Below are 19065 nucleotides of genomic sequence, written 5' to 3' on the forward strand. Positions count from 1 at the left end.
AAAAAAAAAAAAAAAAAAAAAATAGTGTTTTTGGTTATATCCTCTTGCAGACCCCTTGTAAGCACCTGCAACAACAAATTTTTTGCTCTTCAGTCATTTTTAAGTTTGTTAGTGGCAAAGGCTGCAAAGTGATCACAGTCATCGTTTTTTCTTTGCACCATGTGTTAGAAATTATGTTGTTGCATCACCTGAATTTTTCCTTTTCTTGCTAGATCTAGGTCCTTGTAGAGCTGGTGTAGGATGTGCTTCTTGAACTGTGGAATTCTGTGTAAACAATAAGGGATAAAGTTGGTTATGTGACATTCACAACAAGTAATTAACAATTGTTTTTTTAATTTCAGTTTTCCCAGGATGAAGCAGAATGGCAAGCGGTCGCACAACAATTTTTAGATTACTGGAACTTCCCAAACTGTGTTGGTGCTATAGACGGTAAACATGTACACATTTCCCCCCTGGCACACTCTGGGTCATACTACTATAATTACAAAGGCTTTTTTTAGCATTGTGTCTGTGAATGTTCTCATTCATCCAGGTCAAGGCTGTAAAAAATAAATCAAGGCAACTGGACTTATGGAAGTCAAGGCAACTGGAAAAAAAAATACATATCTCTAGAGGATGAATGGTTCTGACAGTCCAGTATCTATCACATTACTCATTGCTCAGTAGTTACAAATACAGACAAACATTATAATCTTTTAAACCTGTAGGACCCAATGTCCCTAATCTATTAACCCACCATATCTCATGCTCCTTCGGCATCAATACCCTATCTCCCCCTCTTCTTATATGTGGGATGTCATTCAATACTTTAAATCTTAGATCTGTCTCAGAATGATTGCATTCAGATAAATGCTTAGATACCAGAGAGGCAAGAAATCTTTTTCTAATCATATGTTGATGCTGTGCTACCCTATCTTCTGCTTAGCTGCACCTACATAAATTTACAAGGACAGTTTAAAGTGACACTAAACTCAGGAGTTAAATCTTTTGTTTGTATTGGTATGACACAAAAAAGTTAGAAAAAAAAAAAGGCCAAATCTGAAACGTTTCTCGCAAAAAACTCCAAAAAATGGACTGGACAAAATCATTGGCACCTTCTCCAAATTGCAAGAAATAATTGCATTCCAAGTTTTTGGGGAGAAGCATGGACAATCTCAAGTTTACAAGTCCATCTCCAGAGATCCTAATGTTTCTGTATCCACTGTCTGCAACATTGTCAAGATGTTTACAGCCCATGGCACTGTAGCTAATCTCCCTGGACGTGGGCGAGAGAGAACAATTGATCAAAGATTGCAACAAACGATTGAATAGTGGATAATGACCCTCGATCAACTTCCAGACAAATTCAAGTAAACCTTCAGGCACAGGGTACAACTGTGTCAGCTCGCACTATACTTTGCCATCTGAATGAAATGTGATGCAATGGTAGGAGACCCAGGAGGACCCAACTGCTGACACAGAATATAAAAAAGATTTGGAGTTTGCCAAAACTTACCTGAGGAAGCCAAAATCCTTTAGGGAGAATGTGCTGTGGATAAAAAAAACAAAATTACAGCTTTTTGGTAAAGCCCATCATTCTACTGTTTTCAGAAAAAGAAATGAGGCCTTTAAAGAAATAAATACAGTCCCTACAGTCAAACATGGTGGAGGTTCACTGATGTTTTGGGGTTGCTTTGCTGCTTCAGGCACTGGGTGTCTTGACTGTGTGCATGGCATTATGAAATTTGAAGACTACCAATGAATTCTGAGCTGCAATGTAGGGCCCGGTGTCCATCAGAGGTCATGGGTCTTACAGCAGGACAATGACCCAAAGCACACACCAAAAAGCACCTAAAAATGGTTTCAGACAAAGCGCTGGAGAGTACTGGACTGGCCAGCAATGAGTCCAGATCTGAATCCCATAGATCTTATTAAAGTGTATAGGTAGGAAGGGAGGCAATTGTGTTGTTAAATTCTTGCCATTTTTAGGGCTAATAGGCAAACTACTGTCAAAAAAGCACTGAAGAGCTGGGTACTGTCACAGGGAACACGTACCTATGCAAAAAAAAACAAAAAACATACATTGGGTAGAAGGTCTGTTCATGCGGCTTTAAGGGCAACATTACAAAATAACAAACCCTTTAAAAAACATTCTTGGGAGCGTGACACTTATTTGTGTAAAAGTGAGACAAATCTCCCTGGTGAGGGAAACCAATTATTAGATAGTTGTCAGAAGAACAAGAGTCCTCATTGGAAGATTTCCCCTGTTCTTGTACCTTTACCCTAACTTCCAGCCTCGGTGACATAGACAGCAAAAAAAAAAGATAGGTTTGCTGACCGTTCAATGCTTTATCGAAAATTATAAAAATAAAAAAGTTTTGAGTTTAGATGTACTTTAATGACTAACTAAAAGCACAGATAAATCTTTATTTTTTAGCAGTTATTGAAATAATCATCCTCATTTGTATTACCCTTGTTGTTTCCTTATTGCAGCACTTGTCTATGTCAAGATATAATGAGTAATAAACTGAAAATTTTTTTGCATTGCAAAAGAAAAGATAACATAAACAAAGAAAAAAGTCAGCATCCGATATTAAAGTCCATTCAGGTTGCCTGATAGCACAAATTATATATAGGGTATAAAAATACATCCACGAACAGTAGTTGTGAGTAGCTGGTTAAGATGACACTCTGCAGTGTTTTATCTTTGCTTTTACTATCTCAGGCTCTTTCCTTCGGTAGTGGTTCCCTAGTGAAACTTAACAATGGAGGCTACGAAGATATAGTCTTTGCAATCAATCCTGGAATCCCTGAAAATGCAAAAATTATTGACAGCATAAAGGTAACTTTTGTTAAGATGGGTTTGTACTGTATCTATTTATCTGTGTATCTGTCTTTCATTTATTGATTATAAGTACCGTATATAAATTAGCAATGTAGTTTATCCATCCATATCATTACTGATGATTAGAATTTGATGATGAAACATCACATGCAAATACAAAACACATTTTCAAAAATGTTTTACTATAGCATTTCTTATATTAAAATATTAAAAATATTATATATTTAACAGGTAAAAAAAAATTACTAGAATTTATATAGCAACCTGTATAGTAGGGTGGGCTGATAGCCGCCGTGTCTGTTCACAACATGGACAACAATTAATCTTGGTTTACTCATGCAGAAGTGGGATTTGGAAGAAGATTGTCAGAGCTATTAAAAAGTTTAAACTTAAATATTCAGAGTTACTTACAAATAAAGAAAGTTGAAGTTTTAATACATAAAGTGAAATCTACACAACAAATGCATAATGCTTTTGAGGGGCCATCCTCCTTTGTCCACATTTATTTTAATTTCCTTTTTTTACATCCAGGATCAGATAATACAACAAAGACTTGTTTAGAAACGGCCTAGCTTTTCAGATGACAAACAAACAATAAAACGCTACAGTCTTAACAGAGCGGGCATACTTGTAAATCAGGCTTTGAGCTCAATTCATGAAGCTTTACACAGGGATAAGAATCTTTATTTTTAGCCATGTGACTGTAATTTTCAAATCTCATTAGAATCATCTGAAAATAACTGTCACTTTTTTTGAAAACAAGGATCCTTAGCCGGGTGTTTTAGCTTTGTGGATCGAGTCCTTTCTCTAGACAGAAACGGTGATATTAATAGCTAACAGAAATGTTTTCTGTCGTTTTAGAGAATATTGAAATCATCTATGGATTGTTACAAATTAAATTGTTATTATTATTATACAGGAGTTATATAACACTAACAGTTTTTGCAGGGCTTTACAAAATGGGGGAGACAGTACAGTTACAATATGATTTCAGTACATTAGGATTAGGAGGGCCCTGCTCATGAGAGCTTACAATCTAGTAGCACACATTTTAAACACAAAGGGCCCTTTCACATGGGCAGTTCGATCAGATCTAACTGTCAGTTTTTTTAGCCAGGCTTCTTGGTTGGAAGCCCAGTGTAACTCTATGGGCAGCCTAATGTAAATGGACTAGGTTGGCAGACCCGATCATAATAGATAGGAGGTAAGCAGATGTAAACGGACACACGTCATCTTACATCCAACCCCCATAGACCCTACATGGGTCTGTACAGCACAAGATGGAGGATAAAACTGAATGAACATGGATGTCAAAAGAGTGACATCTGTTCTGTTCTCCGATCAGCAGGGAATCGGTGCACAGATCTCTCTGCTGATCAGAATGGATGGCACCCATGTAAAAAAAGGACCAAAGGCTTAGTGCTAGACATCCAGAGGTTGCCCCATGATATGGAAATGTAGAGTTTGTTACAATCTCACATGTATTTGCTAGAATAAATTGCAACTTCTAGCCTTTGAATTCTGGCAGACTGGAGAATTTCTTTATTGTATTCAATGCCCAGCTTCACTGCCAATGAGGTCTAATGGGAAGAATTTGTAACATGCACAGAATAGTGGTTATGTATATTAGGTGAAGTACATATTTATCATTTGACTGGACTGTTGCTGATCTCTGAGCCAACTAGGTTTGGAATTTTCTAGCAATTCCTATTCGATCTGTAGCAAGTGCTGCATCATTACAGAGGCATGTATATAAGAGAATATGCGTGTATCAGGAGAACACAAGATTATTAGGTAAACTAATTGATATCACCCAATCAAAATCCCTATTTATAGTCGTCTGTAAGCCCATCATCAGCACTGACATCCCAGGTGGACTTTTTATGTAGAACTCCATTGTTGTAATCCAATTTTTATAGCTAAATAAATAAATACTCAATTTAGATACATACAAGGGTTAGGAATACATTATCTTGTATTAAACATGATTCTTTATGACCTTTAAACATTAATTTTTACAACAGCCATGTCCGACTGAACATTAGGCAATCATCATGTTTTGTTTTATGGCTGGATTCTTTAAATGAGTAAGACATCTGTCCATAGTCCAGTTCAGTTGATAGTGTCTTGGAGATCTAGGTTATTGATAAAATGTGATTGGAAAATACAGCAATCAACCAGCTCAAGGAGCCATACATAGAACTCCCAATAATCCACAAAGCTATAGACTGCATATAAATATTGTTTATTTACTAGTTTGAACTGTGTGTCTATTTACAATGACAATAATATATATATATATATATTTTTCTTTCTTTCAAGGACATGATTAACGATGCATCAAATTATTTATTCCAAGCAACACAAAACAGGCTGTTCATACGGAGTGCAAAAATATTAATACCATTTACCTGGTCAAAGAAAACATATGAAAAAGTTAGAACAGAAACATATGATAAGGTGAGAATGTTTGGGGATTTAACACATACGGAAATAGATTTTATTATGATGAATATAATAATGTAAAGGGGTCCTTCACTTAGGCTTCATTCACATTGGTTGCAGTCTCCACCACCCTCTGAAAAACAATCCACAGTGGATCACTCTTCAGAGGGCAGTGAAGCAGTGGCTGCCCGCCATTCAGGAGGCGGTTTGTCTGCCAAGGCATATACTCTTTAGTGAATCACTCCTTTTGCTATTTTGTAGAAAAGCATTTTAAATAGCAATTCTACTTAATGCATTACATTGAAGGAGTAAACAATGTGCTTTGTAAATGTTCCTTGCCTAGTATATCACCTTATATTGGCACTACGCTCAGAAGTTAAATCTTAAAAATGCATTCAAGTACCTTAACCAATTCAGCTGTAAATCCTCAAGTCATCTCTGAATTCATGGTGACACTTTCCTTCCTGCTAGAGGGTGGCTACTTTTGATCCCCATGGTCCTTGTGTTTGTTGTAAAGTAGCCACCACTCCAAGCTCCCTTCTGTGATAGACTTCAATCTCATATTTAGTTTAATAATTTGTATTGAGATTGTAGTCCATCACGGGAGTGAGCTTGGAGTGGTGGCTACTTTACAACACACACAGGGACCATGGGGAACAAAAATAGCCACCCTCCAGAAAGAAGGACAGTGTCAGCACCAATTCAGCTATAGATCCTCAAATCATCTATGAACTGGTGCTGACATTGTCATTCCTTCTGGAGGGGGGCTACTTTTGTTCCCCTTGGTCCCTGTGGGTGTCGTAAAGTAGCCACCACTCCAAGCTCACTCCTGTGATGGACTACAATCTCAATACAAATTATTAAACTGAACATGAGATTACAGTCCACCACAGGAGTGAGCTTGAAGCAGTGGCTACTTTACAACACACACAGGGACCATGAATAACAAACATACCACCCTCCAGAAGGAAGAAAAGTGTCAGCATGAATTCAGAGATGATTTGAGGATCTACAGCTGAATTATACACAAATAAGATACATTTTTGTTAATAGTTAAGGTACTTGAATGCAAATTTAAGATTTAACTCCTGAGTTTAGTGTCACTTTAAAGGCTCTCTGGGTGCATCCTGCTGTGCTCTGAAAATGCAACTCAAAGAATGCAAAGAATCTCAGAGACTCCGATCCACTTCTATTCACCTTCACTTGTGCTTATCTGCTGCTCTTTTCTTCCACAAGTGTGTAAGCTCCAACTTGGACGATGTTCAAGGTTTATGATATGACGCCTCCCTCATGAGACACTGTTCAATGCTGGCTATTGGCTATTCAGGTCCCAGCACTGCATTATGGGAGGAGGTCACATGCGGTCACATACTTGGAAGCACTGAATTATCTACAGCAACCCTGATGAAGGAACGAAGTGGCAGGGGGTGTGTGGGGAGTGTCAGTATAAATGGGGCGGGGGTGGGCTTTAATGCGTGGAAAGTCTCTTTACATTTCACTTATGTAGGTATGCGGATTGTAACTTTTTTTTAATATAACCATTGTCTCTTTATCATTAGGCAGATGTTCTCATTGCTGCACGACACGTGAGTTATGGAGATGACCCATACACATTACAATATGGACAGTGTGGCGAAAAAGGCCGATACATTCATTTCACCCCTGAGTTCTTAATAGATAACAAACTGATCTCTGTATACGGAGCACGAGGTAACAATTCAATACTTATTAATCTATCACAAATTATTTGCACAGCATTAAAAAAATGTTCAGTGTTCTAAGAATCTTAACTGGCTGAAAACTGAAACCTGTTTAATTGATGAATATCATTGACCTTTGTAGTGTCTTGCAAAATAACTATTAAGGCTGTGATAAAAGGTCCAATGTGCAATGATATAAAAGCTTCAGAAGACAGCTACATTTGTTGTTGTGGCCATGTATCACAGTCAGATTACTTGTTAGGTGTTATTGGATTTATAGACTTTGAGACCAGCTTTGGGAAGCAATAGATCTGTCCATTGCTGCCACAAAACAGTCCCTGTCACCTTTTCACTGCTGTTTAATTTCAGCACTTGTATAGGAAAGGCGCGATACCCGATACCTTTTCTCTACAAAAAGGAAGTCATTATTCATCAACCTTCATCAACAATGGCTACTTGTAATGACAGTGAGAAGCATCTTATAGCCAGCCACATGCATCATTTCCAGAGGCAGAGGCATGGTGCGGTTTGTAGCTTCACCACATCTGGAGTGCAAAAGTTGCCTAGTCCTGTGGTAGAGTGCTTTTTTTAGAATTTTGGGGGGTCCCCAGACTTGCTCTGTTCTACAAGAATATCAACAATTGAAGATTTACAAATCCAGATAGCGATTCAAAAAATATTAAACACGCTCTGGCACTCTTAAAAGTAAAGAAACCCGCTGCTCCAAAATTCCAAGCCCTGGCTAAACAGCACAATCCCATAGGTGCTAGACAAAAGGCTCACTGTTGCCTAGAATAGCTCCACATAAACATCCTCAGTCCGTGAATCTTCATCAGAATTAACGGTATTTATTTGTGATATCCATCACACATGGTAACACAGAGATCCCATGCAAGGGCAAACTCTTACACTTTTCACCGCTTAGGCCTACTCTTAATAAGCCTAAGCAGTGAAATGCATAAGCGGTTGCCCTTGCATGGGATCTCTGTGTTATCATGTGTGATGGATAGCTTAAATAAATACTTTTGATTCTGATGAAGATTTTTAAATTGTAAATTCTTTTCACATGCTTTAACATATTTGTATTTTTTTATTTTGCATATAGATATACCTTAAAGCAATTTTTTTAAAGTTTTGAATAGAGTAGAGGGTTGTAACCCCTGTCAGTTTTTTTTATCTGTTTCCCATTGGGGAGATTTACCTTCACTGTCTCATTAGAAGAAGTGAAAAGCAAATCCTCCCCAAAGTGAGGGAAATCCTAGCTGGTCAGCAGGGTCACCAGAACTAGTGTCCTTATTGGAAGATTTACCATCTATTCATGTTCTTATGATAACCCCGAATCTTAGATTCACCAGTAGAGAGGGTGACAGCAATACAAATCTAACAGGTGGTCTAAACCTTCTCCACTCTAAATCTAATACTAAAAAAAAGTTTTGGCTTCAGTTGCACTTTAAGGGTAACCAGTACTAAAAGAAATATGAAGGAATTAATTGCTGACCTCCTTTTGTAAATGGTAGTTTTCTGGCTGTCTGTGGCTTTAATACAATTTGAATCTCTGGCCTGGAACAAGGATGTAGCCATTGAGGTCATAAGTTATGTACATATTTGTTCCAGGTCAGTAACTCAAAAAGTATTGAAATTAGTTTATCGGTATGATGGCCAGGGAACTAGTACTTTCAAAAGGTAAGGTCAGGAAAGGCAAACCCATATATCTTCATTACAGGTTTCCTTTAACCTGAAATAATGAATGTAGTACCTTTGCAAACTATTTGCTTTTTGTTTTTTGCATCTATGCATGGACACTGTTAACATTAGGTAAGTGCAAATTTCACACAGCATACAAATAGTATACACCCGGAACAGCATAAGACAACTTCCATACCTCACCTGGCCCCAACTATCTCCTGCTTCTATTCTCACCGGGGGGCAAGTGGGTACTCAAAGAATTAGTTTGGAAGGGTCAAGTTTACCACAAGGTGAATGAAGATAAGTAAGGTTATGGGCAAATTGAAATAGTGGTTCTCATATTTCATCCCTGTTCTCTTTGCAGGAAGAGTATTCGTTCATGAATGGGCTCATTTGAGGTGGGGCGTCTTTGATGAATACAATAATGATGTTCCCTTCTACATTTCAAGTGGTCTTACAATAGAAGCTACAAGGTACATGTTCTGCAGTATTTATCAATCATCAAATATATAATCTCCATTTATCCCTCTGTATATGCACACACTGCATATTTTTAAGACTAACCGAAGGGATTTGATAGTTTGCCTTAGAAACCATTAACGAATTCCGCAAAGATTGATTTAAAGCAGAATTCTAGCCACATGCTACAACCGGACCAATGCCCTCCTGCAAATTTGTATCTATAGCCAGACTATAGGTAAAAGTTTATTTTTTGGAGAAGAAAAGCATAAAATGGTTAATGCTGTGTTTTATTTGTGTGCGTAAAGAGATTTTCCTTTTACAGCATTCTTGCCTATTTAAAAAGCCAGGAGGTGACTGGGAATCTCTCCAAAGTAGGAAGAAATCCCTCGTAAACAGTCATGACTAGAACAGATATCCCCATTGGAAGATTATCCCCTCTTCATAGTACAGTGACAACTGTAAAACTTTGGATATCTTCATCACTTTCTGTCCTAGGGGTGGTGGTCAACAAGGCAAATAGAGAGAGAGTGAATTCCCCCAGTGGGGAGGATCCAAACCTTCCACACTTCATCCAAAACTAAAAACAACTTGTGACCATACATACACTCTGCAATAAATTGAGTACTAGTGAGATCCTGCTAGAAACAGAACATCACTTGTAGACAAGAATTGCTATTCTTCTCAAAAATGGCTCCATTTGGGTACAACTCAGTTCTTTACTTTTCTTGCTATGTCTTTAACAGATGTCCAGTTGGACTTAATGGTATTTACCAGGAAGAAAAATGTACCGGTGCCAAATGTAATTGCAACATTAATGGAAATACTGGACTATATGACGACAGCTGTGCTTTTCTACCTGATAAAAGTCAAGCTTCTAAAGAATCTATAATGTATTTACAGGCACTGAGTGATGTAAGTATGTCTTGGCAAGGTATTAAAATGGCTATAATCAGCAGTGCAGTATAATTATAGTTATTCCATGTAACATGTCATATACAGTAGTATATTACATACCAGTGTCATACTTAAAGAAATTAGCTGATTGTTGTCTGATACCTGTGATTGTTGTGACATTAGTTAGGCTGTAATGTGGGTCAGAAAGACAGGAGTAGATAACCTATTCTCTTCTCTATGAAATGTAATGAAAAACATAAAAACAAGAGAAAACATAAAAACAAAACAGTGAGTCCTTTAGAGCAATCAATACCATAGCCAGTGGCATTCCTCTATGCTGGAATCCTGGACTTCCTTTTTTACAGTCCTAGGTGGATGGTAATAGCATTCTGTATACTTAATTCTGCCGCATGGTCCACTCCGCAGCTCAGCTAACTGCGAAGCTAACCAACCGAACTGCTAAAGATCCACTTCTCACTTCCTGTGTATGTTGTTTACTAGTCAACACATTTTTGGGAAAGTTACCCTTTGTCAAGCAGCTGAAGCCTCTTGGAGGATGAAAGGCCATGGTTCATGTTTTGTTATGCTGTAAGAATGCTTTATACACTAATATTCATTATAATACCAATTTTTGATAATCTATACATATAACACAATGAAGGTGCTGTTGTTAAGTTATCATATGTAGTATATGATTTTGTATTTGTTTCCTGGTTTTCAGACTGCTGCTGATATGCTAATCGGCTGTTGTTCGCCTTCCGATACATGCTGACAAATAGAATGCCAATTACACCTGTTCAGTTAGGATTTACCAAAACAGTGATTCTCAATATATCAACTATCAACCACAGATTAGATTTGGTTCTGGGCAGAATGAGGAAGAGTTTGAAACTCTTACAGGATTATATTGCTTCCTGTGTCCCCATTGGTGACATTTCCAATTACTTCCTTTTCTGTCTAAAACCTTCCTTTTCTGTCTGACAAAGAAAACAATAAAAACCTAAAACAATTTCAAGCCATTCCCCTCTGTAAGAAAAAGTCTAGAGCTGTTATAGCTCATTGTAAGTCTAAAGGATTGCTTATTATGCATTATTTCAGAAGACATTGGATTGGTCTTTTTGTTGTTTTCACCCATGATTTACACAAAGTGTTCCCAAGATTTACATGTTTTTGACCTAAGATTCAGTTAGAAAAATATGTAAATCTTGGGTAAACGTTAGGTGAATCTCGGGTGAAAAAAATGATAACCCACAGGAGTCTGGATTTGTTATTGTGTCACAGTATTACAACAATCATTGATAACTATTCATGTTGGGGACTGCTGAAGGACTCAGAACTGTTAGTAACCACATCAAATTTTTTTCTTTAGTCATGGTGGTGTTATAGTATGTTTTCAGTTTGTATGCACATAATGTTAGTGAGGTTTTTCATAGTAATTTGATATCCATTCATATTTTTTAGGTAACTGCATTTTGTGACGGCACTAATCATAATGCAGAGGCACCAAATTTACAGAACAGGATGTGCAACTACCGCAGTACATGGGATGTGATCAAGAGCTCCACTGATATTATTTCCACACCACCAGCAACTGCCACAATTCCTGTACCCACCTTCTCATTGCTGCAGGCTTCAGACCGAGTGGTGACTCTAGTACTTGATGTCTCAGGAAGCATGGGCGGTGTAAGAAACTTTTATTTATTAGGATAATCTGTGTACATTTAGATTTTTATTGATATGATCCTGAACAAGTATTAGCTTAAAATCAATATAGAATGCAGCAAGAGAATATTAGTTTGAAATGTTGCTTTACATTACTGGGGCCTTAGGGTTGATTCATCTCAGGAAGCTATCTGGGGTTTGTACTGTATGTCTGCTTCATGTGTGAATGGAATTTTTCCAGGTTATCAGGTTTCCTCCTACAACTGAAAAGCATACTGGAGAGTTTGCTAACTAGTGCTAAACAGATCCCAGTGTATGTATAGTATGCATGCTTCTATGTAGGAAGAAACATAAATATTGGATTAATACTAACTTATTAATTACAGGCTAATCGCATTGGAAGGCTGTACCAGGCTGCAGAAGTATTTCTCATTCAGATTGTAGAACAAGGATCATATGTTGGAATTGTTAAATTTGAAAGTGGGGCTACAGTACTTTCTTCATTAGTTCAAGTAATTGGTGATCAGCAACGAAACCAACTTAAAGCACTTCTTCCTCGGACAGCAGGTGGAGGAACAAATATTTGTTCTGGACTAATGAAGGGAATTGATGTAAGTTGCTTTTTTAATATTTATTTATTTATTTTATTACAGGTATTTATATAGCGCAAGCAATTTACACAGCGCTTTACATAGTTGCACATTCACATCAGTCTCTGCCCTCAAGGAGCTTACAATCTAAGGTCCCCATCTCACATACAGGGCCAATTTAGACAGGAGCCAATTAACCTACCAGCATGTCTTTTGAGTGTGGCAGAAAACCAGAGTACCCGGAGGAAACCCACACAAGCACAGGGAGAACATGCAAACTCCTTGCAGATAGTTACCTGGCTGGGATTCAAACCAGGGACCCCAGTGCTGCAAGACAGAAGCGCTAAACAATACTGCGTCACTGTGCTGCCCAAATAATAAAAAATAATAATATTAATAATAATAAGTTGCAAATCTTTTGCAACATTTTGAAAGTCAGGCACATATGTAAAAAATTTGAATCCTTTTTTAAAGAACTCTTGTTTTGATTGCCTAAAGTGCGGTTATTGATGCCTGATTGGTTAGCATTTCCAAGCCACAGCATGGACACTAGTTGCATGGAGTTTGAATGTTCTCTCCCTGTGCAGAGTTTCCATTGGGTGTTCTAGTTTTCTATCAGAAACATATTAGTAAGTTAATTTACCTATCTGACCAAATTGACTGTAGAGAGTATGGTTAGTAGACAGTGAGCTCCTTCAGAGACATGTACTGATGCAAATGATTCTGTGCACTCTGGAAGTCCCTCCATTAAATGTTGGTGCCATATAAAAAATGCACGTGCAAGCTTGATAGGAAATTAGTATAAAATGTTATAATATCTAAAGGCATTGACATTGCAAGTAAAAATGTTCTAGATCTAAGTGGAACAAATAATGCAACAGGATGTGTATAACATATGAGTTAAGCTATATCTCAAGATAACTTGGGTACTCACACAGCGCTGAAAAAATAAATAAATAAATACGTAAAGGAAATAAAAAAATGCATGCAAAATTTGTCAGATACTTGAAATGAACACCTACTGGCAAACCTGCATACTATGGTTAATTTATAAAAGTCCCACACAAGATACTGTTTGCACTAGATGGCGCTTATGAAGGTAGGAATTTCTCATACTCCTCAGCGACATCTTGGGGCGCTAATGTTGTGTCAATGTATAGCAGGGCGGAACTTTTATAAATTAACCCTTCTGTGTGACCAGCAACTGTGTAATCCCAACACACTGATAAGCTATTTGGGAAATTCTACCCTGTCTGTTAACACATTTCATAAGTTTGTGAGGCGGAGGGTAAGATCCTTTATTGCAGTCATAGTATGTCTCTTCTGCAATACAAAAACCTTCCTCCTTTCAAATTTTAAAATGTGCACTAAAGTTTTGCTACAAAGCTGAATTCTAGATGTAGTTCGTCTATCAGTCACTATTGTATGACATGTGCATTACTACACTCCTCCTTCTGCCCTAAGTAGGTGGTAAAAGGAGTTTACACAGTCATGTGACCCCAACATTAGAAAAATGTTTGAGGTTTCTAGTGACCAGGAGGTGGGGGAATTAGAGGCAATAAAATACTATGGAATACATCTTGACATTCAGAAAACTGAAGGCAACATAATTTCCATCACAAATGCCAAAAAAATAGAGGTTTTTTTCTTATTTAACCCCTTCATGACTGAGGCCCTTTTTTCATTTTTTGCACCCATGTTATATTCCACGTCGTCAGTCACGAAGGGGTTAAAAATGCTTGGCACATTTCATACACTAAACAAGTACTAAAGTTAAAGTTTTTTACTTATAATAGGGATGCGGTTCAAATTCAGGTCGAGGTAGATTTCAACCTGAACTTTGTGTTCGCAGTTCGGGGAAACTGAATTGAATTTGTATCATGAACTGTGTCATCTTGGAAATACACGAGATTCCATTTCCAATTTGTTTGATAATGTTTTTGAAGATGCAAGGCTCTTAGAATTAACTTTGTTTTCAGCATGCCACTGGGCTGCTCTCCTTGTCTTCCCAAAGCTTCAATTAGGCCTATTTCCACTGACGGACATCCAGTCTGGATAACATTCAGCATCATGCATTTTCATTATCAGCAGCCTGGTTGCCGGAGACATACACCTCATTGTCCTCTTCATTATCATGCAGGTGGCATCATTTGAGGGCAATGCATGAAGCAAACTACACGCTAATGAAAATCACCTAATACCACCCATTCTGTGTGACAGAGACATGTATACTAGCAGGGCACAGATACTTTGACCACTGCTAGAATAGGTAAGCTAACAGTATGCTCTGTGCCCTCTGCCTGAACAGTATAAAACAGTTTAAAGGTATATCACTTTGCTAGAAGTACACCTATGGCATGGTTAGATAACACAGCCACTGGTCTACTCTAATCAAAGCCTTAAAGATGTATAGGATGTAATAGATGCCCTACTGTCCACAGGCCTGACTAAACAATGGTAAGGAATACATCAGAACTCTATAGTAATTCTTGGAATGTTTTGAATTTCTCATATTTAATAACTTCCAGGTAAATAAAGGAACCCAGGATAAGTCATCTTATGGTACAGAACTTGTTTTGCTATCAGATGGAGAAGATTCAAGCTTCCCTACTGCCTGCTATTCTAATTTAATAAGCAGTGGGGTAATAATTCATGTGATAGCTCTAGGACCAAGTGCTGCCGCGGCACTCGAACAAGTTACAGAAGCAACTGGTAAGTTTTCTTTTTTTCTTACTTCATTAATATGCATATTCATTTAAATAACCCAGTATCATAACTGTCAATATTAACAAAGTACCAAAACAGGCACATGGATAAATGGAGATCCAATCACATTATAAGCTGACAAAAGGGCAATTATGAGGATTTGCTCTTCATTTATAAGAGCTTACATATGATAATCTAAAACTGAATTATAAGGCCAGTGAAGATGCAACACTTCGGCTGTTCTGCTCCGTCTCTCTGTGGGACCGAGCAGAACAGAAAAGAAGTTAAAAAATTAGAAAAATAAAAAACGATTGTGCAGAGCTACCAATGACAGCTAGCTCTGCCCAACAGTTTCCTATTGGCCGGTGGTTCTGCTGCTGTAAAAAAAAAAAATTTGGCCATAGGAATGCATTGCTAGATTTCTATTGGCTAATGCAATTTGCAATAGCCAATAGAAAACTGGCTATTGTACCCGCCCTCTGCTGCTGTCAATCACTAGTGCGGACCTGATGGAGAACTGCAGCAGAGAGTGGGCGCAATAGCTAGTTTGCTATTGGCTATTGCAAATTGAAATAGCCAATAGGAATCTAGCAATGTATTCCTATGGTGAAATTATTTTTTTTTTTTATTCTAACACGGCTCCGTGTCAGAATAAAAAACAAACAAAAGAAAAAAACAGTGTTTCTCTGCTGGATGACCGGGAGCGGGAGTCTCCCGGAGCGCCCGAGAGAGTTAGGCTATCTGAAGATCAGTGTCCCTGGTTAGCTGGTAACCAGGGACGCTGATCTCTCTGCAAGTGGCCGGAGCCAACCATAAGATCACGGCTGGCTCCGCCCAGCTGTCAGAAGCAGGCTGTCGGCCGGCCAATGGCCGCTTCGGCTGTCACATCAGCTCAGTTGATCATATGCCTTCGACTCGGCTGATCCGCCCGGCCGACTTTGGGAGCTGTACGGGCTATAGTGAATAGCCTGTACAGCAGCCCTTCGGTTTCTGCTGAACCGAAGGGGCCCTGGGGCCGAAGGTAGCCGAAGGATCGGCCGAAGCTACGGCTAGATCCTTAGGCTGCCTCGTGAATAGACCCCATAGTAATGTGATATAAGGTCATGATCCTCTCATAATTACAGCCACATATGGAATGTTTTTTTTTCCATGTTTTGATCTCCTGTCTTCAAGTCTGGTGTTCCCATTGGACCTTGTTGCTGTTATAAGGAAAATCTAGTCTGTGTACCCCAAGTCTCTGTAGATCTACCAGCAAATAGATTTTGCATGGTCCTGTCTGACTGGATACAAATTGAACTCATTGGTTAGCTAGATCTTTACATTTTATAAAGAAACACAAAATAAAAAAGGCGTGGAAGAGGTTTTTTTTCTGGCTAATATAGGTAATAGTAGACATCTTGCATTGCCTGCTCTTAGACAAGTCTTTTACTAAAAGTAGAAGTTGTATGGAGTATAGGTTCATTTTAAAATGTAATAAAAGTATTAATAATATTTGGGACAGAATATATGCTACTTCACACAAATGCAGTGGAAAAAACATTTTGATTTTTTATAACATGGATTATTTAATTAAAAATATATTTAGTTTATATATATATAACGTACAAAAAATAATCTACTGTATATTATTAATGCACACAGCAAGAATTTAGCAATATTATTATTAATGGTTAACAGTTATTTATTTTTATTCACAAAGTTAAGATAGAAAAGTGATAATATGTACGATATATGGCTGAATGTATATCATGTGTTATTATCTATAATATGTAATTACACCTTTATCTATGCAGGTGTAATTACATTTCTGTATTTACGCTTGTATACTTTTCTTTTTTTTACTGTAAAGGGTTCGTTTAGTAAATTTGAAGCGAGCACAATTTTTGATAATTTTATTTTGCAGTGCTAACTTAAAAGTAATTTTTATTGTGACTTCAATGTTTTACATGCTTGCTCTTTCATAATGTCATTATTGCATAGATCTAGAGATTTGTAGATTAGCCACTAGAGGCAGGGAATATTAGCAATTACAATGACTCTGATTTACTAAATGTTTGATTTACCACATAGTTACATAATTACATAGTATTTGAAGTTGAATAAAGACACAATCCATCAAGTTCAACCTATTGCGTGTATGCATGTGATTCTGCATGTGTATGCGTGTGTGTAAGTCCCTGTGTGATCTTGTTTTTAAGGGTACCTGTATCCCTGTTACGGTCTCTGAGGAAATTGTCCAAATGCTTTTTGAATGATTCAACACTCTCAGCTGAAACCACTGCCTGCAATGAGGACTAAACTATAGTCATTCCTTTGTTGTGCGTCTGCACAAGCAAGCAGATGATCACATATTTAGGGGATGTAAACTCTTTAACTAATCTGGTAGAACCTCACACCCTTTCACATGGGCAGTCAGATCCACTTGTCAATTTTTTCGATGGATCTGATCAGAAACCCAATATAACTTTATTGGCAGCCAGATGTAAACGTCCTTTTACATCTGTTTACTCGCCACTCTATCTAGGTCTGGAAAAAAACGGAACAGAGTTCCATTTTGGCGGACCTGATCGTGACAGATCGGAGGTTATTGGATGTAAACAGAGACATGTCCGCTTACATTTGACTCCCCATAGACCTAACATGGGTCCATTTGGTTCAGCTTTTTCCAGACACAGATGTCACAAGAGTGAAATCTGTTCTGTATTGTACCAGTCAACAGGGGATCTGTGCACGGATCCCCTGCTGAACGGATTCAACAGCACCCATGGAAAAGGGGTGTTATGCATGTGTTGTAGTAGCTTCTTGCAGAGAGCATTAAATTGTAGAACTTCTATAGAAGGCTATTTTTGTGTCTGTATTGAGATGCAGCCTGTTCCATGCACCATTAATGCCCACTATAGTTTGAAAGCTTCATATGCCAAAGAAAGAAGTAGCACCAAAGAACCTACACTTGCAAGAAATAAGGCAATGCAAGTACGGTATTAGTCATTACAACATGCAGTCATAAGTAGCAAGATATAAAATTGTGTACGTTCTCTGCTTATGTGCAGTATTTTACCAACTACAAAGCATGCACAATGGCTTCTTTTTTTACAGTGTTTTGAACACTGTAAGTATGTAAGTATCTTACATACTTCAAAAAGTAATTATGCACATCATAATGCATTGTTCCTACATGTAAAGCAAATGCAAACTGACTTACTGGTTAAACATAGGGGTCTATTCACAAAGCTGCCGAGGGCAGCCGAGTGAATGACCGATCAGAAGTAAAAACAGTAGAGAAAATATATTCTTGATTCCAGATCAACCACCACTTAGCTGGTGCCCATTTGCTCTCTGGAACAGGTAATGTTTAGCAAACAACATTAATAGGTAAACTGCTCGTACTTACGCTGCCTTAGTTGTACTTATCTCTGTGTACTTCGCATGCCAAATGCTGGCATTGTTGTCACTGCCAATGTGCATAACTGTTAGAAAAGCAGGCCCACTATCTCAAATGTTATTGCCCTGCACAGATATTGTATCCGAGACTGAATATAGTAGTTGATCACTGCTTATGTTTATGTATTGTTGTTTTAATATTAATATTTTTATTTTGGGGGCTTTATCCATTTTTTAGGTGGATTAAACTTTTATGCCTCAGATAATCTTGATGCCAATGGTTTGATTGACGCATTTAGTGCAATGAAGTCTGGAAGTGGAAATGAAATTGATCAAACTATTCAGGTGATGACATTTTCTAATGCTAATATTACATGGGGACCTAATATTATTAATGTAAGTTCTGCTTTGGCCCTGGTGATAGAGATAACACAGATGCTTATGCATAAGGCAGGTTCCTAAATAAAAAAGTGTAAACACTTTCTCCATGGTGAACTGAAGGGCACAACACCAAATAAGAGTGATATTGGATGGGAATGGTTTTCATGCACATAGCAAGTGTTACAATTCCTTTAAAAACTCTATATGCTTTTTACTTCAATCTAATGTGCAGGGATAAAATAAAATAAAGCTAAAGCTCTTCTTTTTGTAGAAAAAGGAAATCTACTCTTCCTTAAATCAGGACTGCCCCCCCCCCCCCCCCAGAAACAAAACA

At 37.8% G+C, this 19065-nt stretch overlaps 1 protein-coding gene across 1 annotated transcript in view; it reads left to right on the top strand.

Annotated features, from left to right (window-relative positions):
* Positions 1–19065, top strand: part of LOC108786573 (epithelial chloride channel protein-like) — a 44221-nt gene that overhangs the window by 15594 nt on the left and 9562 nt on the right. Inside the window, exons 2-11 of the mRNA XM_018555894.1 lie at positions 342–437; positions 2705–2821; positions 5147–5284; positions 6829–6979; positions 9020–9128; positions 9861–10029; positions 11473–11694; positions 12060–12284; positions 14792–14975; positions 18589–18695. Of these exons, the coding sequence (XP_018411396.1) occupies positions 342–437; positions 2705–2821; positions 5147–5284; positions 6829–6979; positions 9020–9128; positions 9861–10029; positions 11473–11694; positions 12060–12284; positions 14792–14975; positions 18589–18695 (1518 nt within the window). The remainder of the gene's footprint in view (positions 1–341; positions 438–2704; positions 2822–5146; positions 5285–6828; positions 6980–9019; positions 9129–9860; positions 10030–11472; positions 11695–12059; positions 12285–14791; positions 14976–18588; positions 18696–19065) is intronic.

This window comes from Nanorana parkeri, unplaced genomic scaffold (assembly GCF_000935625.1).
Source record: "Nanorana parkeri isolate BGI_ZX_2015 unplaced genomic scaffold, ASM93562v1 scaffold217, whole genome shotgun sequence".
NCBI classification, from domain to species: domain Eukaryota; kingdom Metazoa; phylum Chordata; class Amphibia; order Anura; family Dicroglossidae; genus Nanorana; species Nanorana parkeri.